General features: G+C 40.5%; 1 protein-coding gene across 1 annotated transcript in view; it reads left to right on the top strand.

The window, feature by feature from the left end:
* Positions 1 to 26407, top strand: part of LOC149451205 (proton-coupled folate transporter-like) — a 395966-nt gene that overhangs the window by 147191 nt on the left and 222368 nt on the right. The window contains exon 4 of the mRNA XM_089690900.1: positions 11977 to 12115. Within this exon, the coding sequence (XP_089547026.1) occupies positions 11977 to 12115 (139 nt within the window). The remainder of the gene's footprint in view (positions 1 to 11976; positions 12116 to 26407) is intronic.

The following is a 26407-nucleotide window of genomic DNA, read 5'->3' as shown; positions in this document are numbered from 1 at the left end:
TATCATTTTTTTTTTTGCACAAATAGAACTTTCTTCTAGTGGTGTTTAAACACCACTGGATTTGTGTATTCCTTGCTAAATAAATGAAAAAAGACAGAAAACTTAGAATAAAAATGTGTTTTTCTTTGTTTCTGTTGTAAAATTTTGCAACTAACTAATCTTTCCTCATAAATTTTGTCCAAAATATATTCTGCTACATTTTGTTGGTGAAAATAACCCAAATCAATATACGTTATTTAATCTGTGTGAATTATAGAGTCTACAATTTATGGTACGTATGATTGAAAATTTATCAATCCTGATGTAGTGACTGCCTATCTCAATTCTTGAGGCCCAAATTACCCCTTTCTGGAAAGCAGAGAGTCTGGGGTGTTTTGATGTTGTAATTTTTTGTCACAATTCTTTGGAAAATTAAAAAAATTTAAAAATATTTTCACAATTTTTGTTTTACATATGGTCACCAGTAAAGTTTCATCACATAACTGGTGTGGAAGTGATCAGGGACACTGACTTGTGACAGTATGTATTAAAATAAATGTTTTACATTTTTTAAATTTTTTTTTTATAATTTCTTTCTTTTTTCTTACATACTGTGACCAGAGCAATACAGTGTTACCATGGTAACTCTAAACAATTCTGGAGAGGTGATCAGGATTTGTTTTTCTTTTTATACACTGATTACTTATGACAGCGAAAATCACTGTTATAAGTTACCATTTTTTTCTGAATGAAATTCATTCATTCAGTGTGTACTATTGTAATTAGCTGTGATTGGCCACAGCTAATCAGATGGTACAGGTGGGCTTTGGTTGGTCCTGTCTGTACTATGTGATCACTGTGACCAACCACAGTGATCAGTACAGTAATACGCAATGAATGAAAGCCATCCATTGTGTACAATTGCCATGTGATCTGCTGTGATTGGTTACAGTGATCACATGGTATCTGCAGTGGCTCCATGTACACTGGTCTGTCATCTGTTGTGTTGCAGCATGGCCCGTGGTGCCTTCTTGGGATGATGTCATATGACGTCCACCCAGAACAGGAGAGTGTGTACACTGTTTGTGAGTATATATGTCCTATAGCAATTTCCAATACAATGACACCAGGGCTGCCCCATGCCCCACCCCATTTTTTTTTTTGTTCAATTGGTGTTAACACATTGAAAGGGATAACAAAAGTGTGAATCCAGCCCTACTATTTTTGTTTTTTAAAACTGCCCCATGCCCAGCTGAAAACTCAGGGCTGCTTCTGAGTCTACAGGTAAGACTTTTGCACTTTGTGAGAGTTGTAGCGACTGTTCAGCCACCTGACATGCCCTCCAGCCTTGTTACCATTGGACTATCCTACATACCCCCATTCCTATAATGAAAATACATTTAACACTCTTCCTTGTGATCAGGGAAAGCACAGGAATGTTTTACCACTAAAACCAAGAATATTAGCAGGGAATTTCAGACCACTTCCCCCAAGTGTTGGTAATAAATGTTAGACCCAGTACTTATTAGGCCTCCCTGGAAAATTAATGCATTCTGGATATACCTCATGTCCTCACATACCAAAATAGCAGCTTGCATTGCCAATTTTTTGCCCTCTATCATGACCCCTTACTACGCTGGGATGCCTTTACATGCTTCCTCTGGGGTATCTTCTGGAAGGAGATCACAGCCATTAAAAATGCTAGTAAATGTCAGGAGGAACAGCTGTCACAGCTTGTGAAGAGAAAGGGCCAGTAATACATCTCGGACCCTTTGCAGGCCTCTAAAGTGGCATGGCTCTCGGCACAAGAAGCCTATTTGAGTGTAGCGCACTCCGTTGCAAAAAAAAGGTATTTTTTTGCTAAACAGGGTATTTTGAGGAGGCAGAACAAACTGGCTGCCTACAAGCTAAACTTGCTAGAGCACAATCTACTGCACCAGCCATCACCATTCTGCATTCTCCAAATGGCACCCTATTGAATACCCCTGATGGGGTGATGGCAGAGTTGGTTACTTTCTATTTTAATCTTTATCAGTCTAAGGTATCTTGTACTTCTGCTAAATTTCAGGCCTATTTATGAGCTGTGCAGCTGCCTCATCTATCTAACACCCAGGCCTTGCTGGATTCTCCTATCACTATAGAAGAAGTACAGGAGGCGGTAGTTTCTTTCCCCACCTCTAAAGCCCCAGGGGCAGTAGACTGCCTAAGGAAGTCTACACACAAGATGCAGAATCCATCCTCCCCCAATTGCTTGCAACTTTTAATGAGGCATTTTGTCTGCAGAGGTTATTGGACTCCATGGCTCAGGCCACCATTGTTTTACTATTGTCTATAGTCTAGCAAACCTCCTACTGACCATAATTCATGCAGACCCATCTCTTTTTTACAGACAGATATCAACATCATAGCAAAACTATTAGCTAGGCGATTGGTCATTGCCAGCATCATACACTCGGACCAGGCGGGCTTCATGCCTTACAAATCTACCGCCATCAACCTATGCAGACTTTTCCTAAACATGCAGACTCCCTCTTGACAACATGGGATCTAGAGTATTGTTGTCACTGGACACCAACAAGGCATTTGATAGTGTTGAGTGGTGGTACCTTTGGATTTGGAGAAACTTTTATCACTTGGGTGAAGCTTCTATACTATGCCTCTAAGGCTGTTATGTAGGTGGTCTAGTGTCCAACCCATTCACACTGGGTCTCAGCACTTGACAGGGCTGCCCTCTATCGCCCCCTTACTGTTTGCCTTAGCAATAGAGCCCCTAGCCGCCCATATGCATCTATCCGGGGTTTTCAGTATGGGGAGGTGTGTGAAAAGCTTCTATTATATGCAGATGAGATGTTGCTTTTGTTGGAGGACTCTACTACCTCTTTGAAAACTGTGATGCATGTTATAGGGGACTTTGGCTTGTACTCAGGCCTGACTATTAATTGGTCCAATTAGGCTTTCTTAGCCATAGATGGTCCAGTAACTCCTAATCTTCCCCCTTCTTGTTTGGTACCTAAAGTTTCCAATTTTAAATATCTAGGTATTTCTAGAACACTCACTGAGATCCTGGGGCTCCCATTATCCCATTGCTCAAGCATTTTCGGGATAAAATACAGATATGGCGGAAACCTTGGTTTGCTCCAGTTACTGTACCTCTTACATAATTACTTAGTGGTGATTCCTCTTAAGACCTTTCACACAATTAACTCTATTTACTGGTCCCTCTTATGGAAACAGGATGCCACTCGGATTAGACTTGAACAACTTCAATACCCAGAAATGGCAGGGAGGCTTTATTATATAGCCTCACAATGGCAGCATATGGTGAAAGGTATGTCTCTCCCTGATGTTAACACCTTACTGTCCCATGGCGCTACTTTAACTCTAGCTCTTCACTTTGTCAACGCCACATCTTTGTCTGAAGGCTAGGAGGCACACTCTTTTGCTAAACTGAATACATCCTTTCCCACATATAGGTTGATGCATAAGGTCTGGAATAGAACTAAATAATTCCAAGGAGTCACAGGGTATAGTAGTTTCAGTACCCTTTGGCATATTCCCACATACCATGAATTGTCCAAGCTTCTATATGTGTCTAAGTGGCAAACCTATGGTTTTACGCAGGTTAAACAGGTTTTTGATAATAGCAAGTTGTTGTCCTTCTCTGCTATGCAAATTAAATTTGGTCTTCCTCATCAAATGTACTTTTATTATTTGCAATTAAGACATACTGTAATGGCCCAACATTTTCCCTCTGACTTCTGTCTTTCTCCTATCCCAGTGTTTCATATGATGCAAAAAGTTTTTTCCACCAAGGGCTTTATTTCTAACTGTTACTCACAATTTCTAGGATTCATGCAAAGCCAGAGTTCAATGGGTGGTAGATATGGGGGAAATGACTGGAGAGCAATGGAAGGAGGCTATAGAAGAAGTTTGTTACAGTTCCCTGAATGTGTTGATGGAGAGTGTGATGAGGCTGAAGTATTATGGGTGGAACTGCACATGGGGGTGCGTACTACAAAGGTAATCAGAGTTTGTTATAGGCCTCCCAGTGTTAATGAGGAGGTGGAAACCCAGCTCCTTGCACAGATCAAAAGGGCTGCAAGGGCTGGGACAGTGATAATAATGGGGGATTTTAACTACCCGGAAATTGACTGGAGTAATGGTACTGCAGGAACAGTTAAAGGGCAAACATTTTTAAACCTACTACAGGACATTTTATGGTACAGTTCATAGAAGCCCCTACTAGGAATGAAGCTCTGCTGGACCTGGTAATCTCAAACCATGCAGAGCGTATTACGAATGTCAATATAAAAGAACATCTGGGTAGCAGTGACCATAACATGATTTCATTTATTGTTAGCTGTAAACAGTGAGCACACACAGGAAAAATAAAAATGCTCAATTTCAAGAGAGCTAATTTTCCAAAGCTGGGAGCTGCTCTCCAAAACTTAGACTGGGAGGGAATATTGGCATCAATGAACACAACACAGAAATGGGAGTTCTTCAAAAAGACTGTATGTGAACACACTGCATAATATATTCTCATGGGCAACAAGTTTAAAAGGCTAAAAATCAAACCTATGTGGCTTACGGCCAAAGTTAAAAAAGCTATGGATAATAAGAAAAGAGCTTTTATTAAATATAAACATGAAGGAATGCTATCATCATTTAAACATTACAAAGAATATAACAGAATATGCAAAAAGGAAATAAAGGCTGCAAAAATTTGAACGACAGATTGCAAAAGATAGCAGGACCAACCCCCAAAAATTCTTCAAATATATTAATAGTTAAAAGGTCCGCTCTGAGCATGTAGGCCCTTTACAAAATAATCTTGAGTGGGTGATTGAGGACAAAGAGAAGGCAAATTTATTGAATACCGTCTTCAGCTCTGTGTATACAAAGGAGCATGGGGGGGAGCTCTTGTCCATAATGGGCATGGTATTGACACAGCTTTAGATGAACCACATTGGCTCATCTGGATACCTTGGACAGAGGGGTGGCAGTGGATGTGGTATGTAAAGAATAAATGCGAGCGCAATCATATATTTGGACTTGAAAAGCAGCTAGCATAAAGGCAAACCTCAGCACCTCAGAAGAAACAAATGAATAAATAGATATGCAGCGCTAAAAGTATTGATATGGCGATATTATATCTATATATATATAACAATGCGGTAATAGTCCCACGGTGATGTTATAGGAGTTCAATAAATATTATGTCCAAAGACTGTAGCAGGTGCTCCGTGAGCACCATTCTCTGTCCTGGCTTGCTTATTTCCGAGCCTCACAAGGTGGAGCCCTTTGGGAATGTGGAGCCAGTATCTTAAGCTGTATGACGGACCGAGGAGCAGAGTGTGACCCCAAGTGTGTGATTCCATCCCGTGAGTCTACGGTCGAGCCTGATGACATCATAGCCGTTGACCAGACCCAGATGCCTTCACTATTAGGATTATACATATAATGCCTATATTATATGTATTCCTGGTAAGTGTATCAGCTTATCAGATCCTGGCACTGTTGTTATGAGTCACGGAGCACCTGCTACAGTCTTTGGACATAAAATTTATTGAATTCCTATAACATCACCGTGGGACTATTACCGCATTGTTATACAGTTGTGTCCAAAATTATTCAACCCCCACTGAAATTGAGTGTTTTGGCCAGTTTGACATTGCTTTTGATCATTCAGTCATCTTGCTTACATTTACATTAAAGAGGCACTTGTAGGTCAGACAAATATAACATAACAGTTATAATGAAATAACCACAAATGTCTTTTCTGTGCTCACAGCATTATCAGTTTTATTCAACCCCCAAGTGACATTCAATCTTAGTACTTAGTACAGCATCCTTTTACAGTTATAACAGCTTTTAAACGTGAAGCATAGCTTGACACAAGTGTCTTGCAGCGATCTACGGGTATCTTCGCCCATTCTTCATGGGCAAAGGCCTCCAGTTCAGTCACATTCTTAGGCTTGCGCACTGCAACTGCTTTCTTTAAGTCCCACCAGAGGTTCTCAATCGGATTTAAGTCTGGTGACTGCGATGGCCACTCCAAAATGTTCCAGCCTTTCCTCTGCAACCATGCTCTAGTGGACTTGGAGGTATGCTTGGGATCATTGTCCTGTTGAAAGGTCCAACGTCTCCCAAGCCTCAGGTGTGTGACGGACTGCATCACGTTTCCATCCAATATCTCCTGGTACTGAAGAGAATTCATGGTACCTTGCACACGCTGAAGCTTCCCTGTACCTGCAGAAGCAAAACAGCCCCAAAGCATGATTGACCCTCCACCATGCTTCACAGTAGGCAAGGTGTTCTTTTCATCATAGGCCTTGTTCTTCCTCCTCCAAACATAGCGTTGATCCATGGGCCCAAACAGTTCTAATTTTGTTTCATCAGTCCACAGAACACTATCCCACAACTTTTGTGGTTTGTCCACATGGCTTTTGGCATACTGCAGTCGACTCTTCTTATTCTTTGGAGACAGCAAGGGGGTACGCCTGGGAGTTCTGGCACGGAGGCCTTCATTACGCAGTGTGCGTCTTATTGTCTGGGCTGAAACTTCTGTACCCACATCTGACAAATCTTTTCTCAGTTCCTCAGCAGTCACACGGGGACTTCTCTCCACTCTACGCTTCAGGTAGCGCACAGCAGTCGAAGTCAGCATCTTCTTTCTGCCACGACCAGGTAGCGTTTCAACAGTGCCCTTTGCCTTGAATTTGCGAATGATGCTTCCTAAGGTGTCTCTTGGTATGTTTAACATCTTTGCAATCTTCTTATAGCCATTGCCCTTCCTGTGAAGAGAAATCACCTCTTCTCTTGTCTTCCTGGACCATTCTCTTGCCTTCACCATGTTTGTAACCACACCAGTAAATGTCTAGAAGGAGCTGAGTATCACAGTCATTTTAAAGCTGCCTAATTGGTGCTTATTATGCTTGATTGCTGCTCGGTGACATCCACAGGTGTTTTCAATACCTGATGGAAAGCACCTGTATGAACCTCTGTTCTTCAGAGTGGTAGTCTTTAAGGGGTTGAATAATTGTGGCAATGAAGAAACCACATAAGAACCATTTACTACTGTATTACATAAACAATTGATGTCATTTTAGTTGCATTTGGGTAGTTACAACGTCCTTGTAGGATTTGATTCTGAATACAATTCCAAATGTACACTATAGTCCCTAAACCCCTTTACAGCATTGGGGGTTGAATAATTTTGGACACAACTGTATATATATAGATATAAAATCGCCATATCAATACTTTTAGCGCTGCATATCTATTTATTCAATTGGTGGATGTGGTATACTTGGATTTTGCAAAAGCATTTGACACAGTTCTCCACACCCGGGTAACGTGTAAGGTAAAGTCTACGGGCTTGGAAAAGTCTGTATGCAAATGGATAGAAAACTGGCTAAAAGATCGTATTCAAAAAGTAGTGGTTAATGATTCATACTCTGAATGGTCTAGAGTTGTCAGTGGTGTACCCCAAGGTTCAGTGTTGGTACTCTTACTTTTTAATAAAAAAATGTGGTATAGACTCCCTCAAGAGTGAATTTCTTCACAAAAGGCCTGGATTCTATCTAAGATACACAGAATATAACTACATACTAGTGTAATATAAGGTGTTATAGTGAGCGCAACTGCAAACAACGTATAAATGCATATACACAGAAAATGTTACTGAGCAGCTGATACACCGAAAAGGTAACCAAAATAAAACCTCCAATCAAACATATATGTTAAGTAAAATGGTGCAGCGCTAAATACTAGAGTACAGTTCATATACATGCGTGATATCACTCTAAAGGTGATCAAATGCATAAAAGTTCGATGCAATAGTGCGGATCATGTACATGACATTTACAGGCAAAGTTGATTCAGGGAGTATCCAATTGCCTCCCAGGGGATCAGGATGGAATTTTTTTCCTAGCAGGAGCAAATTGGATCATGCTTTGCTGGGGTATTTTTTGCCTTCCTCTGGATCAACTGTGGGTATAGGAATATAACTTTTTTTTTTTTTTTTTTATATGGTTAAACTGGATGGACTTTTGTCTTTTTTCAGCCAGACTAACTATGTGTTACACTGTCTTTCGCAAATGTACTTACTGCTTAGAGTGCATTACACTCCCCTTAATTTGCATAAGATGGGGTTATTGCAGGTCCCTCTTTACCCAAGGTGTTTGAAGGGATCATGATCCATATGCTATGGCACTGTCCTACATATTGGATTTTCTGGACCTACAATTGATATGATTAAAAAATATTTAGACAGTATAAAGGTGAATAAAGCACCTGGACTGGATGGCATACACCCAAGGGTCCTTAAAGAATTGAGCTCTGTCATTTCAAAGCCATTGTTTCTAATTTTTAAGGACTCTTTAATGACTGGCATTGTACCACTGGATTGGCGTAAGGCCAATGTGATGCCAATATTTAAAAAGGGGTCAAAATCTTTACCAAGTAATTACAGACCTGTTAGTTTAATGTCTATAGTTGGGAAGATACTGGAGAGTTTAATAAAAGACCACATAGATGAGTTCTTGCTGTAAAAAATATTTTAAGCAACAGACGGCATGGAATCATAAAAGACAGAAGTTGTTAAACAAATCTGATTTATTTTTATGAGAGGGTGAGCAAAACCTTGGACAGAGGGGTGGCAGTGGATGTGGTATACTTGGATTTTGCAAAGGCATTTGACACAGTTCCCCACACCTGGCTAATATGTAAGGTAAAGTCTATGGGCTTGGAAAAGTCTGTAAGCAAATGGATAGAAAACTGGCTAAAAGATCGTATTAAAAGAGTAGTGATTAATGATTCATACTCTGAATGGTCTAGGGTTGTCAGTGGTGTACCCCAAGATTCAGTGTTGGTACACTTACTTTTTAATATATTTATAAACGATATAGGGTCTGGGATTAAAAATGCCATTTCAGTCTTTGCAGATAACACCAAGCTGTGCAGTGGAATAATGTCCTTACAGGATGTCTTCAATTTACAAGCCGACCTCAATGCACTGTTTAATTCTGCAACTATGTTGCAAATGAGGTTTAATGTTGATAGATGTAAGGTTATGCACTTGGGGCCTAAGAATATGAATGCATCATACAGTGGGGCAAAAAAGTATTTAGTCAGCCACCAATTGTGCAAGTTCTCCCACTTAAAAAGATGAGAAAGGCCTGTAATTGTCATCATAGGTAGACCTCAACTATGAGAGACAAAATGATAATCTCCCTCGATCTGGGTCCTCACGCAAGATCTCACCCCGTGGGGTCAAAATGATCATAAAAACGGTGAGCAAAAATCCCAGGACCACACAGGGGGACCTAGTGAATGACCTGCAGAGAGCTGGGACCAACGTAAAAAAGGCTACCATCAGTAACACACTACGCCGCCAGGGACTCAGATCCTGCAGTGCCAGACGTGTCCCCCTGCTTAAGCCAGTACATGTCCAGGCCCGTCTGAAGTTTGCTAGAGAGCATTTGGATGATCCAGAAGAAGATTGAGAGAATGTCATATGGTCAGATAAAACCAAAATAGAACTGTTTGGTAGAAACACAACTCGTCGTGTTTGGAGGAGAGAGAATGCTGAGTTGCATCCAAAGAACACCATACCTACTGTGAAGCATGGGGGTGGCAACATCATGCTTTGGGGCTGTTTCTCCACAAAGGGACCAGGACAACTGATTCATTTACAGGACAGAATGAATGGGGCCATGTATCGTGAGATTTTGAGTGCAAACCTCCTTCCATCAGCAAGGGCATTGAAGATGAAACGTGGCTGGATCTTCCAACATGACAATGATCCCAAACATACCGCCCGGGCAACGAAGGAGTGGCTTCGTAAGAAGCATTTCAAGGTCCTGGAGTGGCGTAGTCAGTCAACAGATCTCAACCCCATAGAAAACCTTTGGAGGGAGATGAAAGTCTGTGTTGCCCAGCGACAGCCCCAAAACATCACTGCTCTAGAGGAGATCTGCATGGAGGAATGGGCCAACATACCAGCAACAGTGTGTGCCAACCTTGTGAAGACTTACAGGAAATGTTTGACCTCTGTCATTGCCAGCAAAGGATATATAACAAAGTATTGAGATGAACTTTTGATATTGACCAAATACTTATTTTCCACCATAATTTGCAAATAAATTCTTTCCAAATCAGCCAATGTGATTGTCTGGATTTTTTTTCTCATTTTGTCTCTCATAGTTGAGGTCTACCTATGATGCCAATTACAGGCCTCTCTCATCTTTTTAAATGGGAGAACTTGCACAAATGGTGGCTGACTAATTACTTTTTTGCCCCACTGTATATACCTGGGGGGGTACAACTGGGGGAATCAAATGGCAATGGCAATGGAAGTGAGCAAAATCCTCTCTTGTATTAAAAGAGGTATAAACTCCAGAGAGAGAGATATCCTATTACCCCTGTACAAATCATTAGTAAGACCTCATCTGGAATATGCAGTTCAGTTTTGGGCACCAATTCACAAAAAGAACATTGGGGAACTGTAAAAAGTACAAAGAAGGACAACCAAACTGATACGAGGCATGAAAGAGATCAGCTATGAGGAAAGATTATAGGAACTGAATTTATTCTCTCTTAAGAAGAGGAGATTAAGGGGGGGATATGATATCACCCTGAGATTATCACAGAGAACAAGGGGGCACTTTTTACATCTGGAGGAAAAGAAATGTAATCTTCAAACACGGAAAGGTTTCTTCACAGTGAGAGCTGTGAAAATGTGGAATAGACTCCCTCAAGAGTGAATTTCCTCAAAAAAGGCATGCATTCTTTCTTAGATACACAGAATATAACTGGATACTAACATTTACAGGTAAAGTTGATCCAGGGAATATCCGATTGCCTCCCGGGGGATCAGGAAGGAATTTTTTTCCCAGCAGGAGCAAATTGGATCATGCTTTGCTGGGTTTTTTTGCCATCCTCTGGATCAACTGTGGGTATAGGAATATAACTTTTTTTTTTTTTTTGTTTATGGTTGAACTGGATGGACTTTTGTCTTTTTTCTTCCAGACTAACTATGAGTTACAGTGTCTTTCGCAAATGTACTTACTGCTTACAGTGCATTACACTCCCCTTAATTTGCATAAGATGGGGTTATTGCAGGACCCTCTTTACCCGAGGTGTTCGAAGGGATCATGATCCATATGCTATGGCACTGTCCCACATATTGGGTATTCTGGACCCAATGATTCCAGATGCATCTATTAAACAGGCGGTATCTAGAGCCCTGTTTCAGGCCCAAAAAGTGATGTTCTGCAAGAGCGATTCACCCCTGTCTACACAGGATTGGATTGTCAATATGAATACCACCCTGCGCTATATGAAAAGCGTATATACCAATATAGGGAATGCCCAGTTAAATTTGAGAAAATATGGGTTGGCTGTCAATACCTGACTTAGAGCCAGTAGAACTAGTGCGCTCAAGTCTGTTAGGCTGTGGTTGGAACCCCTAGATGTATGGCCTTCCCTTACAGATAGATCAAACTTGAATCTGCTCCTGGATAATACATTGATGATATAGTACTCTCTTCTCTGTTTGCTTGTTGGTTTATTGTGGCTTACTTGCTGACCTATTATCTGTCTTCCAATTTGTACAATCTGTACAGAACTTGTATGTATATGCATCTACATGCCAATTGTTTTGTTGTATGCGGTAAGTGTGCCACAGATACTCTGGCAATTATTTTTTTGTTCTGTTCAATAAACTTTTTATTTTGATTTAAAAAAATAAAATAAAAATGCATTTCTAGTTTGTGTAATTTGCCATTGAATGGAACATGTGCTAATGAAAAAAAAGCTTCAGCTACTGTTGACAAATAGCTTGCAAAAAAATTATGCAAGAGTATAAAACATTCAATTATATAACAGGTGAGACATAACGAGCGTAACACAGTTTTTTATCGCAAATGTATTTCATGTTACACTTTTTAAAAAATTACGTATATTTACCTGGCTTAATTTTCTTTTCCACAGGGAATATGTCTACTTTTTACTTTGCACTGGCTTTTAAAACACGTTGAGGAAACAATGCTTGCAAAAGTTGGAGTGATCATGAGAACCATTTCTTTTCTGCTATTGGCTTTTTCAACAACCAAATGGATGATATTCTTAAGTATGAACAACTATATTTAACATTCAGTATTGTAAATGCTCTCAATTGTGCTTTACCATTGACACAAATATGCAGTGCACAATCTTCTGTGTGGTATCTTTTAAATATTTTTTTACTATGTAAATATGGCAAATTAAAAATAGGCTTTATAAAGGACATCTTCCCTTTTAGCTTCCATTCACTCCTGTGGAAGGTTTTGTACTCCAGGAAAAGTACAAATGCAGACCCATCAGAAGGAATGAAGTAAAGTTGTCCTTTAAATCTGGCATTTATCAAAAAAACAACACGGGAGTTCACTAAATAAACATAGAGGGCCTTTATTCACAGATAATCTGGATTTAAGCACTTGCTAACAGGAAATATACAATACATTTTTCATTATGATAGGTAAAAGAAAATTGAAATATTAGCACTTGTGGATAAGACACACATTAACTATATCTCTTTTCACACACTCTCCCAAAGGCTAGATTTTTATTATTTACTTTCTAGGTTAAAATTACTGGCTTCACACCTTGCCTTAGATTTGGAAATCTAGAATAAAATAGAGTATTCTAAATGTACCTGGATGTATAGACTTAAATTGGCAAACTATTATGTCACAGTTACCCAATTCTTGGATGTGGTGGCTGCATTAGTTTTTTTAGGCTTTTTTATTTTCACCTTCCTTTACCAGATCAAGCTGTCCAGAAAATTGGCAGTTAGAGGGTTGAGAATGACCATTTAACACTGGCAGGGATGGTTACAATAGCCAGTTTTTTATTTATTCTTGTAATTCTTTATTGCAAAAGGGATTTTATTTGTTAGTCAAGTCCATCTAAATCTACTAGTGTATGTAACACTGCCCTTTCCCCATATTGACAACACTGTTGTCCAAAGGTGTCTCAGTTGGTCCTGCATCCAGAGTAGATACACCCTACAATAGGAAGTGTGTTACTAGCTGGATCACCAAATAAAAAAAAACTGATGCACTATCACATTTAAGGATTGGTAAGTGGCAGTATATTACATTTTTCTTTCTGGGTTTATTACCGCTCTAAAGGTTTCTTGATGCATTATATAATGAATGAGTAAAGTCTGAAACCTGCAAAGTTGCTGTTTTATTTTTTACTTTATTTGTTTTATGTAAATTATAACGTTTGGCTTACAGACTATGTCTAATTCATGATTAGTTTGTGCATATCTTCATTAAGTATTAGTGACCCTGGCCAAGTTTGGTTCAATCTGGATTCGGCAAACTAGGCAAAAAGTCCATGAACTCTGAACTTAGATTTAAAACCCATTGAAATCGGTGGGAATCAATTTGTTTTCCACTTCCAAGGCTAATAAAAAGACTACGTATTGTTGGAACGGCATGGGAACTGCCATTGGGGATATGTACTAAGACAATGGAAATTATTAAAAATACCATGCAGCAGGGAGAGGGTAATTTCATGTGGCTTAAACGGCAACAATAAAATTACACAAATCCTTAAAATACCATGCTTACAATATGCTTGGATTTAGTCCTTTAAAAATGGCATTTAGAAAAGAAAATAGGAAAAAAAACATTGTGGGTTCCCCCATTTATTTTCTAAAGAGAGTCTTTCAAGTTTGGGGTACCTTGCAAGGGAGGCAACAAAACCTTCTCCCTTGCAAGGGACCTCATTCAAATGTTGTGGGACAAGGGACTCTTCCCCACATCCTGTCCCCCAAAATATTGCCCAAAATCCGAGGTACACTTTCAGGCTTTCAAGTTGCATTAAATGCACATCTAATTTCCTGACTACCCATCATATTTTTGGAGGCAGGGAGTGACAGGATCATAGAAACACCTGCAAAATGATTACATTTTTGGAAAACACACAGTCCAAAGTCAAAAGGAATGCACTGGCACTGACTGCAATCAGCAATATTGGAAACTGGAAACATTTTCACTAACTGTAACCTGACACTGGCTGTGATCAGTCAGGAGCATGGTGAAATCACTATTTGTTTCCACTTCCTCTAACAACAGTTCTGTATGCTATACGGCAGGGGTAGGCAATCTTTGAGAGGTGGAGATCTACCTGAAGAACATGAAAGAGAGTAGAGATCACCTGGGTTCAGTGGATGGTGTCAATCAGTAGGGCAGTGGATGGTGTCAGTAGGGCAGAGGTTGTTGTCACTCAGTAGAGCAGTGGATGGTGTCAGTCAGCAGGGCAGTGGGCGGTGTCAGTAGGGCAGAGGTTGGAGTCAGTCAGTAGAGCAGTAGATGGTGTTAGTGGAGCAGTGGACAGTGTCAGAAGGGCGGAGGTTGGTGTCAGTAGAGCAGTGGATGGTGTCAGTAGTTTTTATTTTTATATTTTTATCTTTTAATATTTTTCACAATATTTTTAGGAGCCCTTTTGAAAGGGGTGCACTTGGAGGAAGGGCCAGGAAACAGATAAAATGAGGTACAAGGATGGGAGGGGCAGCAGGGGAGGTGTTTACTAGAACCAATCCCCTGGATTTTTCCTCCTGCAGCAGCTGTACGCTGGTGGGAGGATGAGGAGGAAATGATAGCTTTCAGCTGCTCCAGGAGGACAATAAAGGGGATCGTCATAAGGCAGGTATTTTAAAAATCTGAGCTTCCAGCAACTGGCTGGGGATCTGGATTTTTCTGCCCCCAGCTACCCTGGTGCCCTAACAGAAAAAACGAATGGGGTTTTAAAGGCATCATACCACAAAATTGAATACTCGAAGGATATAACAACTACAGCTTTATTGTTAAAATTCAAACCACAGTTGTGGTAATGAAAGTTGAGCAAATAACACATTCATTTTTAAAAGCATGTATTGCTTATGTCAGACAAAATCAATGTATAACATTGCAAAATATGGTCTTTGATAGCATGAATGTCATAGTTGGCATAATTGTTCCAAGTTGATACTTTCTCAGACGTGTTTCACAGGACGCAGCCTGCTTCTTCAGGGAGATAATGTTTATAGTTCCATTACTAACATCAATGACTCTGTAGGAGGCCAATGGGAAACATGAGCATTGGATCCAGGCAGCAGTGGAATCAACAATGTAGATATCCGCCAATTAGACAGAATTACAAATCCACAGTGAGAAGCACATCAGACAAGGTACTTGTATGATCCAAAAAGCCCCAAGCAGACAAGAGTCATTCTGGCATCAATAAAAAAGAAACCAATCTTTTGTCTAGTGATAACAGTCCTCCCAGTCCTCTCAAGGAATATAGCAATGACTATGGCTACTACTGGAACTATATACTTCGTCTCCCTGAAGAAGCAGGCTGCGTCCCGTGAAACACGTCAGCAAACAAACAAAGTATGAACTTGGAATGATTATGCCAACTATGACATTCATGCTATCAAAGGCCATATTTTGCAATGTTATACATTGATTTTGTCTGTTATGAGCAATACAAACTTTTTTAAAATGAATGTGTTATTTGCTCAACTTTCATTACCACAACTGTGGTTGGAATTTTAACAATAAAGCTATAGTTGTTATATCCTTCGAATATTCAATTTTGTGGTATGATGCCTTTAAAACCCCAGTAGTTTTTTCTGTTAGGGCTATGTATTTTTCAGTGTCTTATAATTAAGGGGTGTGGCACCAATAAACCCTACTAGCAAGGGGGGAGACCTTATTGTGGGTCTCCATCTCCCATTCTCTTTTTCCTTTACTAATATTTTCCCACAGTAGTGTCCCCCCTTTCCCCCATAGCAGTGTCCTCTGCACATCACTCTCCCCCCCCCATCACAGTAATGTCCTCTGCCCCCCTTTCCCCATAGCAGTGACCTCTGCCTCCTTCTCCCCCCAGAAATGTCCACTGCCCCCTTTCCCCCATAGCAGTGTCCTCTGCACACCACTTTCCCCCCCCCAGTAATGTCCACTGCCCCCCTTTCCCCCATAGCAGTGTCCTCTGCACATCACTTCCCCCCACATTAATGTCCTCTGGCCCCTTTGCCATAGCAGTGACCTCTGCCCCCCTTCTCCCCCCACATAAATGTCCACTGCCCCCCTTTCCCCCATAGCAGTGTCCTCTGCACATCACTTACCCCCCACAGTAATGTCCTCTGCCTCCCTTTTGCCATACGAGTGACCTCTACCCCCCTTCTCCCCCCACATAAATGTCCACTGCCCCCCTTTCCCCCCATAGCAGTGTCCTCTGCACATCATTCCCCCCCCCACAGTAATGTCCTCTGCCCTCCCTTCCCCCCATAGCAGTGACCTCTGGCCCACTTCTCCCTTCAGCAATGTCCTCTGCCCCCTTTCCCTCATAGCAATGACCTCTGGCCCCCTTCCCCCCCCCAGCAATTTCTTCTTTCCCCAGCCTCCTCCTCTACTGCTGTCATTCTCAGTGCACAGTAAAGACAGCAGAGCTCAGGACAGAGGATGGGAGGAGGAGCTGGCAAAATGAACTTTTCATGTTAACCCACAGGTGATTGGTTGCTAGGTCAGTCCTAGCACACAATCAACTATGGGTTAATATGAAAAGTTAATTTGGCCAGCTCCTCCTCCTGCCCTCTGTCCTGAGCCCTGCTGTCTTCCGCTCTACGCTGTACACTGAGGATAACAACAGCGGAGGAGGCTGGGGAGGGGGGGGCCTGTTTGCGGTCTACCTGTCACCTGCCTGTGGTCGACAGGTAGACTGCAATTGACGGGTTGGGAAGGGAAGAGCTGGCTGCTCATTGCAGCCAGTGTTTACATTTGTTAATGCTGTGATTGGTCATTGGGATGGACTTGATGTTCAAGTTGAACGTAAGTTGGCCAAACACATGAATGGTAAGGATGCCCACAGCACAATTGGGCAGAGCTAGCAGTGATGTCACCGCTAGCTCTGCCCAGTTGTTTACATTTGACCGTCAGATTGCTGCAAGTGTTCGGCGGGTGCAGAAGAGTCAGCGGGTGTCAGATTTTTTTTTATTTCGGTGAGTCGGTGTCATCATGACAACGCTGGATGCTGTGATTGACGATGGATTACAATGATGGAACCATTTTTTGGCTTTTTTTTTAAATTATACAACTTCAAAAACTGCTGGTTTTTTTTGTTCAATTAAAGGATTTTTTCAAAAGACAAGTACAAGTACCCCTTACTCATTCACAAGGGGAGCAGCATTAGGGATCCCCATTATTTAAAGGTGTACCCTGATGCTAATGAGCCCCCCTGCCCGCAGACCCACACAACCACCAGGCCAGGGTTGTGGGGAAGAGGTCTTTCTCCCCATCATCATGGGGACACTGTCCCAATGCCGAGGGCACGTGGCCCAGTAAGCGCTTGATGGCCCCCCCTTTCCTGCCCTGCAGGCCTGTGCTCAGATCAAGGGTCTAGTAGGAATTTAGGGGGGACCTCATGCTCCCCCCCCCCCACTTTTTCTAAGGTATCATTGTGTTTATTTACATTTTACTCTTTTCTAGAATGAGTAATAGTGTGGGGTTTCCTTTACAATTCCATAATATTCCCAATATTCCTAGCCTTTCCCCTCAGCTGGATTGGCTGCCCTTCCCTGGTGCTTTGTCTGAGCATCACAAGTCTAGGGCTCTGGTAATTGGTATTTTATTGTGTTATTGTATCTTGAATTCCTTGTTGTGTTCTTGTGTTGTCTTTATTGAATATGGCTGTATCTTAATAATTTCCCTGGTTCTGATATGCTACCTGACTTCCTTCCTTTCATACATTGGCTGCTATGTTGCCTGTAATTTGGATTCCTCTTTGTTGACCCTTTCCTTGTACCTGGACTACTCTTGACCAAATACCAGTAGGTCTGCTTGCCTTATTGGAACCAGGATTGCTAAAGGCAGAAGAAACACTCACCAGCTATAATTTGACCCAGGCATTAGGTTGTCTGTCACATTATTACAAGCTCATCAAATTTCTACCTGGGAAGTCATGGATACCACGTAGGCCTGCTTGTTTACTAAGGAACTGTGTTAATTGACTTACCGTGTTCAGAAATTATCCTTACAGCTGCCACAGCAAGCTGAAGCTTACCCGCCTGTTTCACCAGATCCAGAACCTAAAGTTTATTTGCCAGATCGTTTTCTGGGGACCACCATTTTTTCTCTAACTTTGTCCAGAGTTGTAAGCTACACGTTCAGCTCAGGGCATACTCTACTGGCTCTGAGGTTCAGTGGGAGATAAGCATCTTTCTATTACAAGGAAGCCCTTAATCCTGGGCCTTTAGCTTGTCCTCAGATAGCCCTGCTCTGACCTGAACGGATGAGTTTCTTAGCTATTTTATGACCTAGATTGTACTTTTATAGTAGGTAAACAGGATGTCATGGGGTATAAAGGGAACAAAGCATCCATGGAGGGGTTGTGTACCCTCTTTTCCAAATGACTTAAAGTGTATTTCCACTTTTGCAGTCAAATTTGAGAAAACCCCACTATATATTTGGTATGTGGTGTTTCCATTCACACAGCATACCAAAAAAAAAGTTAAAAAACATATTGCTTATCTTTTTAGAGGTTTCTAATGAGAAGGTGTCCTGGCTGATTAAAATATTTACAGAAAAAAGATGTAACCAATATATATAGAAAAATACAGAGAACAATAGCACAGCAAAGAGAAAACAGGAGTTTAAAGGGTTAAAGTGCTTGCCAATCAGCCTTGGTTTAAGCAGTTTTAAGTCTTATGAGCTCAAAAAGGATTTCTTGTCTCGCACTGCCAGTTTCGATGTTAAAAGGGAGACTCTTCTTTTCTCTCACACACCAAGCATAACAGCCTTTTTCTAGGATCTCAGCAGGGTGTCTTCCTGGAGCAGTGAAACCAATCATCTCCTTTTGGGGAGGGAAGTGTAGGTGGAGACTTAGGTTATGATCAGAAACTCTCATAGCTGATATTTTGGACCATAACTTTTCCTAGGTATATGTAACATTCCACCCACGGGTAGTTTAATATGCAGAATTGTCTGCTGAAGATCTACATATGAAATATAGCATACCTGCTGGGATGATTAAGGAGATTTTATTTCCTGTTCTCCTGTTGATCTCAGCTAGGGAAGGTAATATACCAAACAATTTGTCTCAATGTGACCAATCTGAAGATATGCCGGTGTTTTGTGTAAGTCCCTCATATTCCAAGATATGAAATCATAGGGGGAAAATGGATTTTGAATGTGGTTTCTAGTTTATTACTTCTCTGGAATGTCTTTGAACTCAGTGAAGGGCTTGGTTTACGCTTTTACGATATTCCAGATTGCACAGTTTCTTAGACAGAGAGGCACCCAGCTAGTGAGGTTTTATAGCCAGGATGCCCTCCCCCTGAGTTTGGTGCCTGTGATCTCTGCAAACACACACCGACCACATGTCACTCAACAGAGAGGGAGGGGGATGAGCAAAGAGGGCAGAGAGATCTACAAGACAGAGGGTTGGAGCAAAATGATTGAACCGCATCCATCTCTGTGGGTACAATTGCTACAGATGGCTATAGATGAATGAATGAAGGAATGCTTGAAATAGAACTCTCATGGTGTAATAACTTATTTATTAAGATCAAGAGTTAAAATTGCAAATAAATAAATAAAAAATGCACCCACATTGAATAAGAGTGAAGAAACAGAGGCTCCAACACAGTCCAGGAAAGCCGCTGGTCTGCATGCGTTCTATGGATTGGATGTGACATAACCGAAAATTGGACGTTCCGTCCAACGCGTTTAATCCCTCCCACAGGGCATCTTCAGAGAGGTTGAAGACCAGTAAAGAGGCATATCTCACCAGAGAAAGCGTATTTGACTTTCATGCTATACAGCAGAAGGTCCATCTTGTCTGGTGAGTGCTGATAAAGAAGGTGCAGAGATCACCAATCACAGAGCGTTTGTTTTTTTTAGCACATAGGCACCTTATGATTTATAAGAGTATTGAGAACTTTATAGAAGAAGATCTATAACAGAAGTGGAAACTTGGACATGGATGGACATAATTCACTATTGTTTATTTGTATTGTTGTGTGCTATGTTTTAATATGAATTTGTGTGTTAAGTGGTTTACTCTTGAGCAGCAGCACCAGTATTTATTTATTTGTTAGTGGTTCACAACATTATTAGCATATATTATTATTTTACTCCTAGCATGAGTTTTTTAGGCTATAGGAAATCCTGTTTGTTTTTATAAAAGGAGTATTATGGTGTACCATGCCACAATGTGGCAGGGCATGTGCATGACCTGGGATATTAGTGTAGCACACTGGGTAATAAAGACTGGTCAAAATATTATATACATTGAGTTGCCAGTTATTGAACACATTGTGGAGCAAGTGCTACCATTGGGGAAACATTATAGGAGCATTGGGGCTCTTAAAAATACATATTTTTTTTCACTCGGGTAGTGTGGCTTTTTACATTTAGAAGTGAAATAGTTAAGGTAAAGTATATAATTAATTTATTTTGAAGTATACATCAAAATGATCTAAAAAAATTACCATTAAGACATTTCTTCATTATGCTATTATTTTAGCTGGTATTTTAAATGAACCAACGGTCAAATAGCATGTAATAAACTGAAACCGTGTACTCACCAAGAAAGTGACAATTTGTCTTCCCCCAAATTCTGAATCTCTTATGTTTTATTGTAGCATACAACAGCAATAAAGTCATAATGGCTTTCTGATGTTGGATGATGTCAAATGTTTAATTTTTATGACTTCCTTTTTACTTTATTAAGAATAGTTAATGGTGGGTGAATTGTTGCAGTAAATTTTAAACATAGTGCTTTTTAAGGCCATAATCATTCTTTCTGCCTTTCTTGAACGTTTTGCTGACATCAGCTTTATGACAATGCATCACTGTTTCTCAATCATGAATATTGCTGAGTTGATAATCATCCTGACTAATAAAATGAAAATATGACCTTGTATAAAACAAATGTCTGCTATAACCACTAACATTTGGTAAAACAATAAGCTGTAATAAACTGGGCACATTTTACAGAATCATGCAAATTTAACTAACTTTCTAAAATATTGTATGTAAAAAAAATATGTATAGAGAAACCTAAAAAAAATTAAAACTTCAAAATATAAAGTTGAAAGTCCTCTGCTGCTGCCGGGAAGTAAGACGTAACAAAGTATGCTAAATGAAGAGAGAGTTAATAAAAGGCCTGATTTACTATAAGATGGATGATTATTTTCCTGAGTAAGCCTATGCATGCTTCAAACTGTTAATCAATTTCAAGACAAATGTATGTTTAAAGGACAGTATATATATATATATATATATATATATATATATATTTCGTAGTTACGTAGTCAGCTTGAAAAAAAATATTGAGTTCAACCAATAGAAGAATGAATAAATACAATTAATTAAAATAGCTAAAACAGAGCCCTAAATTTAATGCAGTGGAAGGCAAAAAAACCCTTTTTAAGTGGTAGTAAATTCTCATTTTCTATTTTACCTATATGTAAGCTTACCTATTGGTAAAATGAATATGCAGTTTTTGAGGAGTATATTTCAGTAAAAGTTTTTGTTCCTGAAGTTCAGCTTGAAACTTCTTTTGCTCTGGATGCATTTGCAATGACCTTAAAATGAACACATTTGCACTAAGTTCACTATATGTACCGTTTTTGTATTTATGCAAGGTAATATTATATCCCTCTCCCTTTAAATCCACTTCACAATGGATAACAAATTCAGTGCAGTTTATCTATCCTTTTAACTGCCCTTCTCTGTACTTTCTCCAGTTTAGTTTGTAGCACTACTCCGCTTAGGAGTCTCTGAGTGTTGGGTCCCCCTAATGTTCTGCACAGGCAGGCAACGTGCATTTTCTTCCACACTTGAGTTTGGGAACAAACCCTTCACCATCCAATTTCTCTAGCTTGTTGGGATAAAATCTGGGATTCAACAGCTAAATCATCACTATGTGTGGTTTATAAAGAAAATATCTATAAGATCCTTATGTATTGCATAAAATTCCCATGCTTATAACTAAAAGGTGTCTAAAGTTTGCTGGTGGTGTAGTGAGAAGGGCACATTATATCCTGTATTTTGGAAATGTTCTTGATTTCAGCATTTTTGGATAAGTGTATTGGACATATTGGGACAAGTATTATAAGTCTCATTATTTGTTTTAATATATTGGGCTTGATTTACTAAAACTGGAGAGTTTGAAACCTGGTGCAGCTCTTCACAGAAACCAGCTTCAAGTTTTTTCTTTTTTTTTTTTCTTTTTTTTTTTAAATCAAAGCTTAATTGAACAAGGTGAAGTTAGAAGCGGATTGGCTATCATGCTCAGCTGCACTAGATTTTGCACTCTCTAGTAACATTCACTAAACATTCTAAACAATTGGCAAATCATATTATGATGGCCACTAAGAAACTAATTTCAATACACAGGAGAAGTACTACTGTCCCTTCTCAGACTCAATTTCTTGAGTGGAAATATAAAAGCTTGAAATCCTTTATTCCGATATGGGACAAGTGACTATTCACCTTCTGGTCTCTCACCCATTGATATGATACCTTCCTGACATTACTTTTTTTAGCTAAGCAGATAAATATGGAACTTCTATGCTACCCTTGTCTGAGTTCTTGTGTTGCGGTTTAAATCTTTTTTTAGAAAGATTTGGGCAGGATACTCAAACCTAACCTCTTGTTATTCATTAATTTTTACTGTTCCTTTCACTCTCTCTTACTTTGATATGTGTGGTATATTGACTTACTTACTGATTCTTTGTGCCTTGTAATGTGTATTATGAGTTTTCATGTTTTCTTTTTGCGCTTAAAGTGGAGCTCCACCCAAAGGGGAAGTTCCACTTTAACCACTTTTTGCCCTGTAGCTGAAGTACTGTTCCCTACTCACGCCGCTAATGGCTCCTCCGCATGTCAATCACCGGGTCCCGGCTGCCGATTCTCGTCCAGGACTCGGTGACCATGAGTGGAGCAGACAGGGGAGGGGTCTGTATGTAAACAACATAGATCTCTCCTCTGTCAGCACAAACAGGCTGCTTTGTATTGCTCTGCACAGCAAAGCAATACAAAGCAGCTTATCTACATAGTAAATCACATACAGCGCACTCTTAACCATTTGATCGCCCCGGATGTTAACCCCTTTCTGCCCAGTGACATTAGTACAGTGACAATTCTTTTTATTAGCACTGATCACTGTATTAGTGTCACTGAAGATGTCAGTGGCAGTTAGTTCCCCCCAGTGTCAGAATGCTGCCACAGTCCTGCAGTTCTGCAATAAGTCACTGATCGCTGCCATTACTAGTATAAATAAATAAATAAAATTCATATATATATATATATATATATATTTACATTATATATATACCACCATTTGTAGACACTAGAACTTTCACGTAAACCAATTAATTTACACGTATTGAGAATTTTTGTAGCAAACATATGTAACAGAATACATTTTGGCCTAAATTTATGAAGACATTTTATTTTTTACATTTCATTACTGGATATGTTTAAGTCAAAAATATTGTTTTGTTTTTTTTCAAAATTGTTGGTCGTTTTTTGTTTATAGCGCAAAAATAAGAAAATGCAGAGGTGATCAAATACCTCCAAAAGAAAGCTCTATTTGTGGGAAAAAAAGGACATAAATGTCATTAATTTACAACGTTGCATGTCTGCGAAATTGTCAGTTAAAATAACGCAGTGCTGTATCGCAAAAAATGGCTAAATGGGTAAATCCTCTGGAGGGCAAGTGGTAAGGATTCCCCCCCCCCTCCTCTTCCCCAAATGACACTTTTTGGGGGGGAGGGAGAGTGGGCATCTGATTTTGAAGGGTACTTGATTTTAAAAGTTACCCACTCTCACTTCCAATCCGACCACCTAGGCGATCAGCAGCGAAAGTTCTCCTCCTCCTCTCCCTCCCCGCAGTCTTCTGGGACATGTGACAGGTCCTAGAAGACTACACATTTGATGCCTTCAGCTGCCATTGTGCTTTAGCTGGATCTTCAGTGTTCCCTAGGTCTTTAAGAAGGAGTGGGCTCCCTCCAGGCAAACCTGTCCTTAATTTATCCACTGCTTTATATGCTCCAACTCTGAAAAATATAGAGTTAGGATTACTGTATACAAAGGAGTCTTGACACAGGCACTGTTTCTTCCCCATGTATTTGCAAATGTGTGCAATGAAACTTTCTGTTTTAACGTTAATTGTTAGACTGGGTCAATTTGGTTTGTTTACAGGCTAACTGGTAAGTGTGCCAGGAAATCTTTTTTTGAGAGATACTCTGAAACCTTATTTGTGTAGCATTACCCCTTTAGGAGTTGCTGAAGATTTGGGTCCCCCTATAGTTCTGCACAGCCAGGCAACTCACATTTTTCAACAGATTTGCATTCCAGAGACAGTTAAAAATATTTCAGTTTGTTTTTTTAGTTTAGTTTTATTACGGGTATTAAACTTGCAAGGGGTGTATGGAATGCCCAAAGGAGCTGCAAACAGAGGACAACTTCCTGGCAACTTTATATAAGTCCGGGCAGCACAGTGGCTAAATGGTCAGCACTTCTGCCTGGCAGTACTAGGGTCGACGGTTCCGCCTGCCTGGCGTTTGCATGTGCTCCCTGTGCCTGCATGGGTTTTCTCCAGGTACTCCGGTTTCCTCCCATACTCCGGTTTCCTCCCATACTCCAAAGACATGCTGGTAGGTTAATCGGATCCTGTCTAAATTGGCCCTAGTATGTATTTGTATGAATGTAAGTTAGGGACCTTAAACTGTATGCCACTTGAGGGTTAGGGACTGATATGAATGTACAATATACAGTATATGTAAAGTGCTGCATACATTGATGGTGCTATATACCTGTAATAAATAATAATAATAAATAAAAATAATAAAGTCTTTATACAGCAAAACTCTTCTTGGAGATCTCTCCAGCATCTCCTGGCGTACCATCCCAGACCCCAAATAAATCCTCTTCTTTACCCAACAGTCTGGGGGAATCCCTGGGCAAGGGGATCCAGTGTCTATACTTCTGCTGGGCTGGCTCCTTTCCTGGATCCACAGGTAGTCCTCCTTGCAGGGACTGGTGAAGCTGATTGATCCTCCTTTCCAAGTCCCTGCCTATAGGTAGGCGCCTTCCCACTAGGCACCTCCGAGGCTCCTGCATCACTTCCTCTCTCTTGCATCTTCCACCCAAACTCTCCTGCTGCTGAGCAGGCTCAGTCATACTTAAGGGCTGCCCTGCCCCCATGCCTAGCCTCCTGTCTGGGCATTAGTCCCCTAAGTATTCAGATCACCCCAGGGGCGGACTGAAAACTCATGGGGACCCTGGGCAATAGGTGATCATGGGGCCCTTGTGTCCTTGCCCAAACTCAAAAAAGGCTATGAAAAAGGTACCAGGGGCATCTCATAGGGCCCCCTACTGATCCCGGGCCCTCGGGCAGCGCCTGAGTTTCCAAATGCCCCTGGATCAGCCCCATCTTCTCCAACGCTCTAGAGCAGGGGGAGGTATCAAGAAACCGATCTGCAGAGCCTCTCAGCTCTGATGCAAATTCTACCCTGCTGACTATTCCCAGGTCAAACTATTCCCTTGATCAAACAATGCATAAAGGTCTGCTTGTAAGTATGAGACATCTTGTAGGGACTTTATTTTATTGAACTGCATAGCTTGGTGTCATCTTCAAACACAGATGACCTTGGTGTACTTCACTAATAAACTTAGACCATCAAGATTATGATTATTATGACTATTATTAGTCTTTAATAGTTGAATAAGGTCTCTAATTCAGTTTTCTATCCATTAACAAAATACATTTCTAAGCCTATAGACCTTAACCTACATGTTAGGTGTCTATGGATAATTATGTAAAATGCTTCAGCAAAGTCTAAGTATTCTTTATCCACAGCCACTCTGTTATCTAACCCTAGCGTTGTGATAGATAGGAAGAGAGCCAGGAGAGAGCGGAATCTCTGAGGCCAAAAGAGTATAGAGGAGGAGGGGGTGGTTGACCGTGTCGAAAGCTGTGGAGAGGTCGAGGAGTAGGAGCACTGAGTAGTGGCCATTGGCTTTGGCGGTTAGCAGGTCGTTTGTGAGTTTGAGTAGGGCGGTTTCGGTGGAATGTAGGGGACGGAAGCCAGATTGTAGGGGATCAAGAAGGTTGTTGTCGGTGAGGTGGGAGCTTAGGCGATTATTATTTTTTTTCCATAAAAGTTTATTGATGAAATACAGAATGATATAAAAGATATGAAAATGAAGCTTAGATAAGACATTTGGCATTGCATATAATGAAAAAGCAAGAAGTCGAGTACAAAAATATGTGCAGTGGTGATATACTAGGCTACGACAAGAATATGCTTGTAATACTCAGGCGTTATTGTAATGCAATTTGAAAGTTTGCAACGTCGGACCTCCTGTGTGTATAG

This window comes from Staurois parvus, unplaced genomic scaffold (assembly GCF_062004578.1).
Source record: "Staurois parvus isolate SC_StPar_1 unplaced genomic scaffold, SC_StPar_1.0 ptg000546l, whole genome shotgun sequence".
Taxonomy (NCBI): Eukaryota; Metazoa; Chordata; class Amphibia; order Anura; family Ranidae; genus Staurois; species Staurois parvus.
The sequence above is the reverse complement of the archived record's forward strand: the minus strand, read 5'-3'. Positions and strand labels throughout refer to the sequence as shown.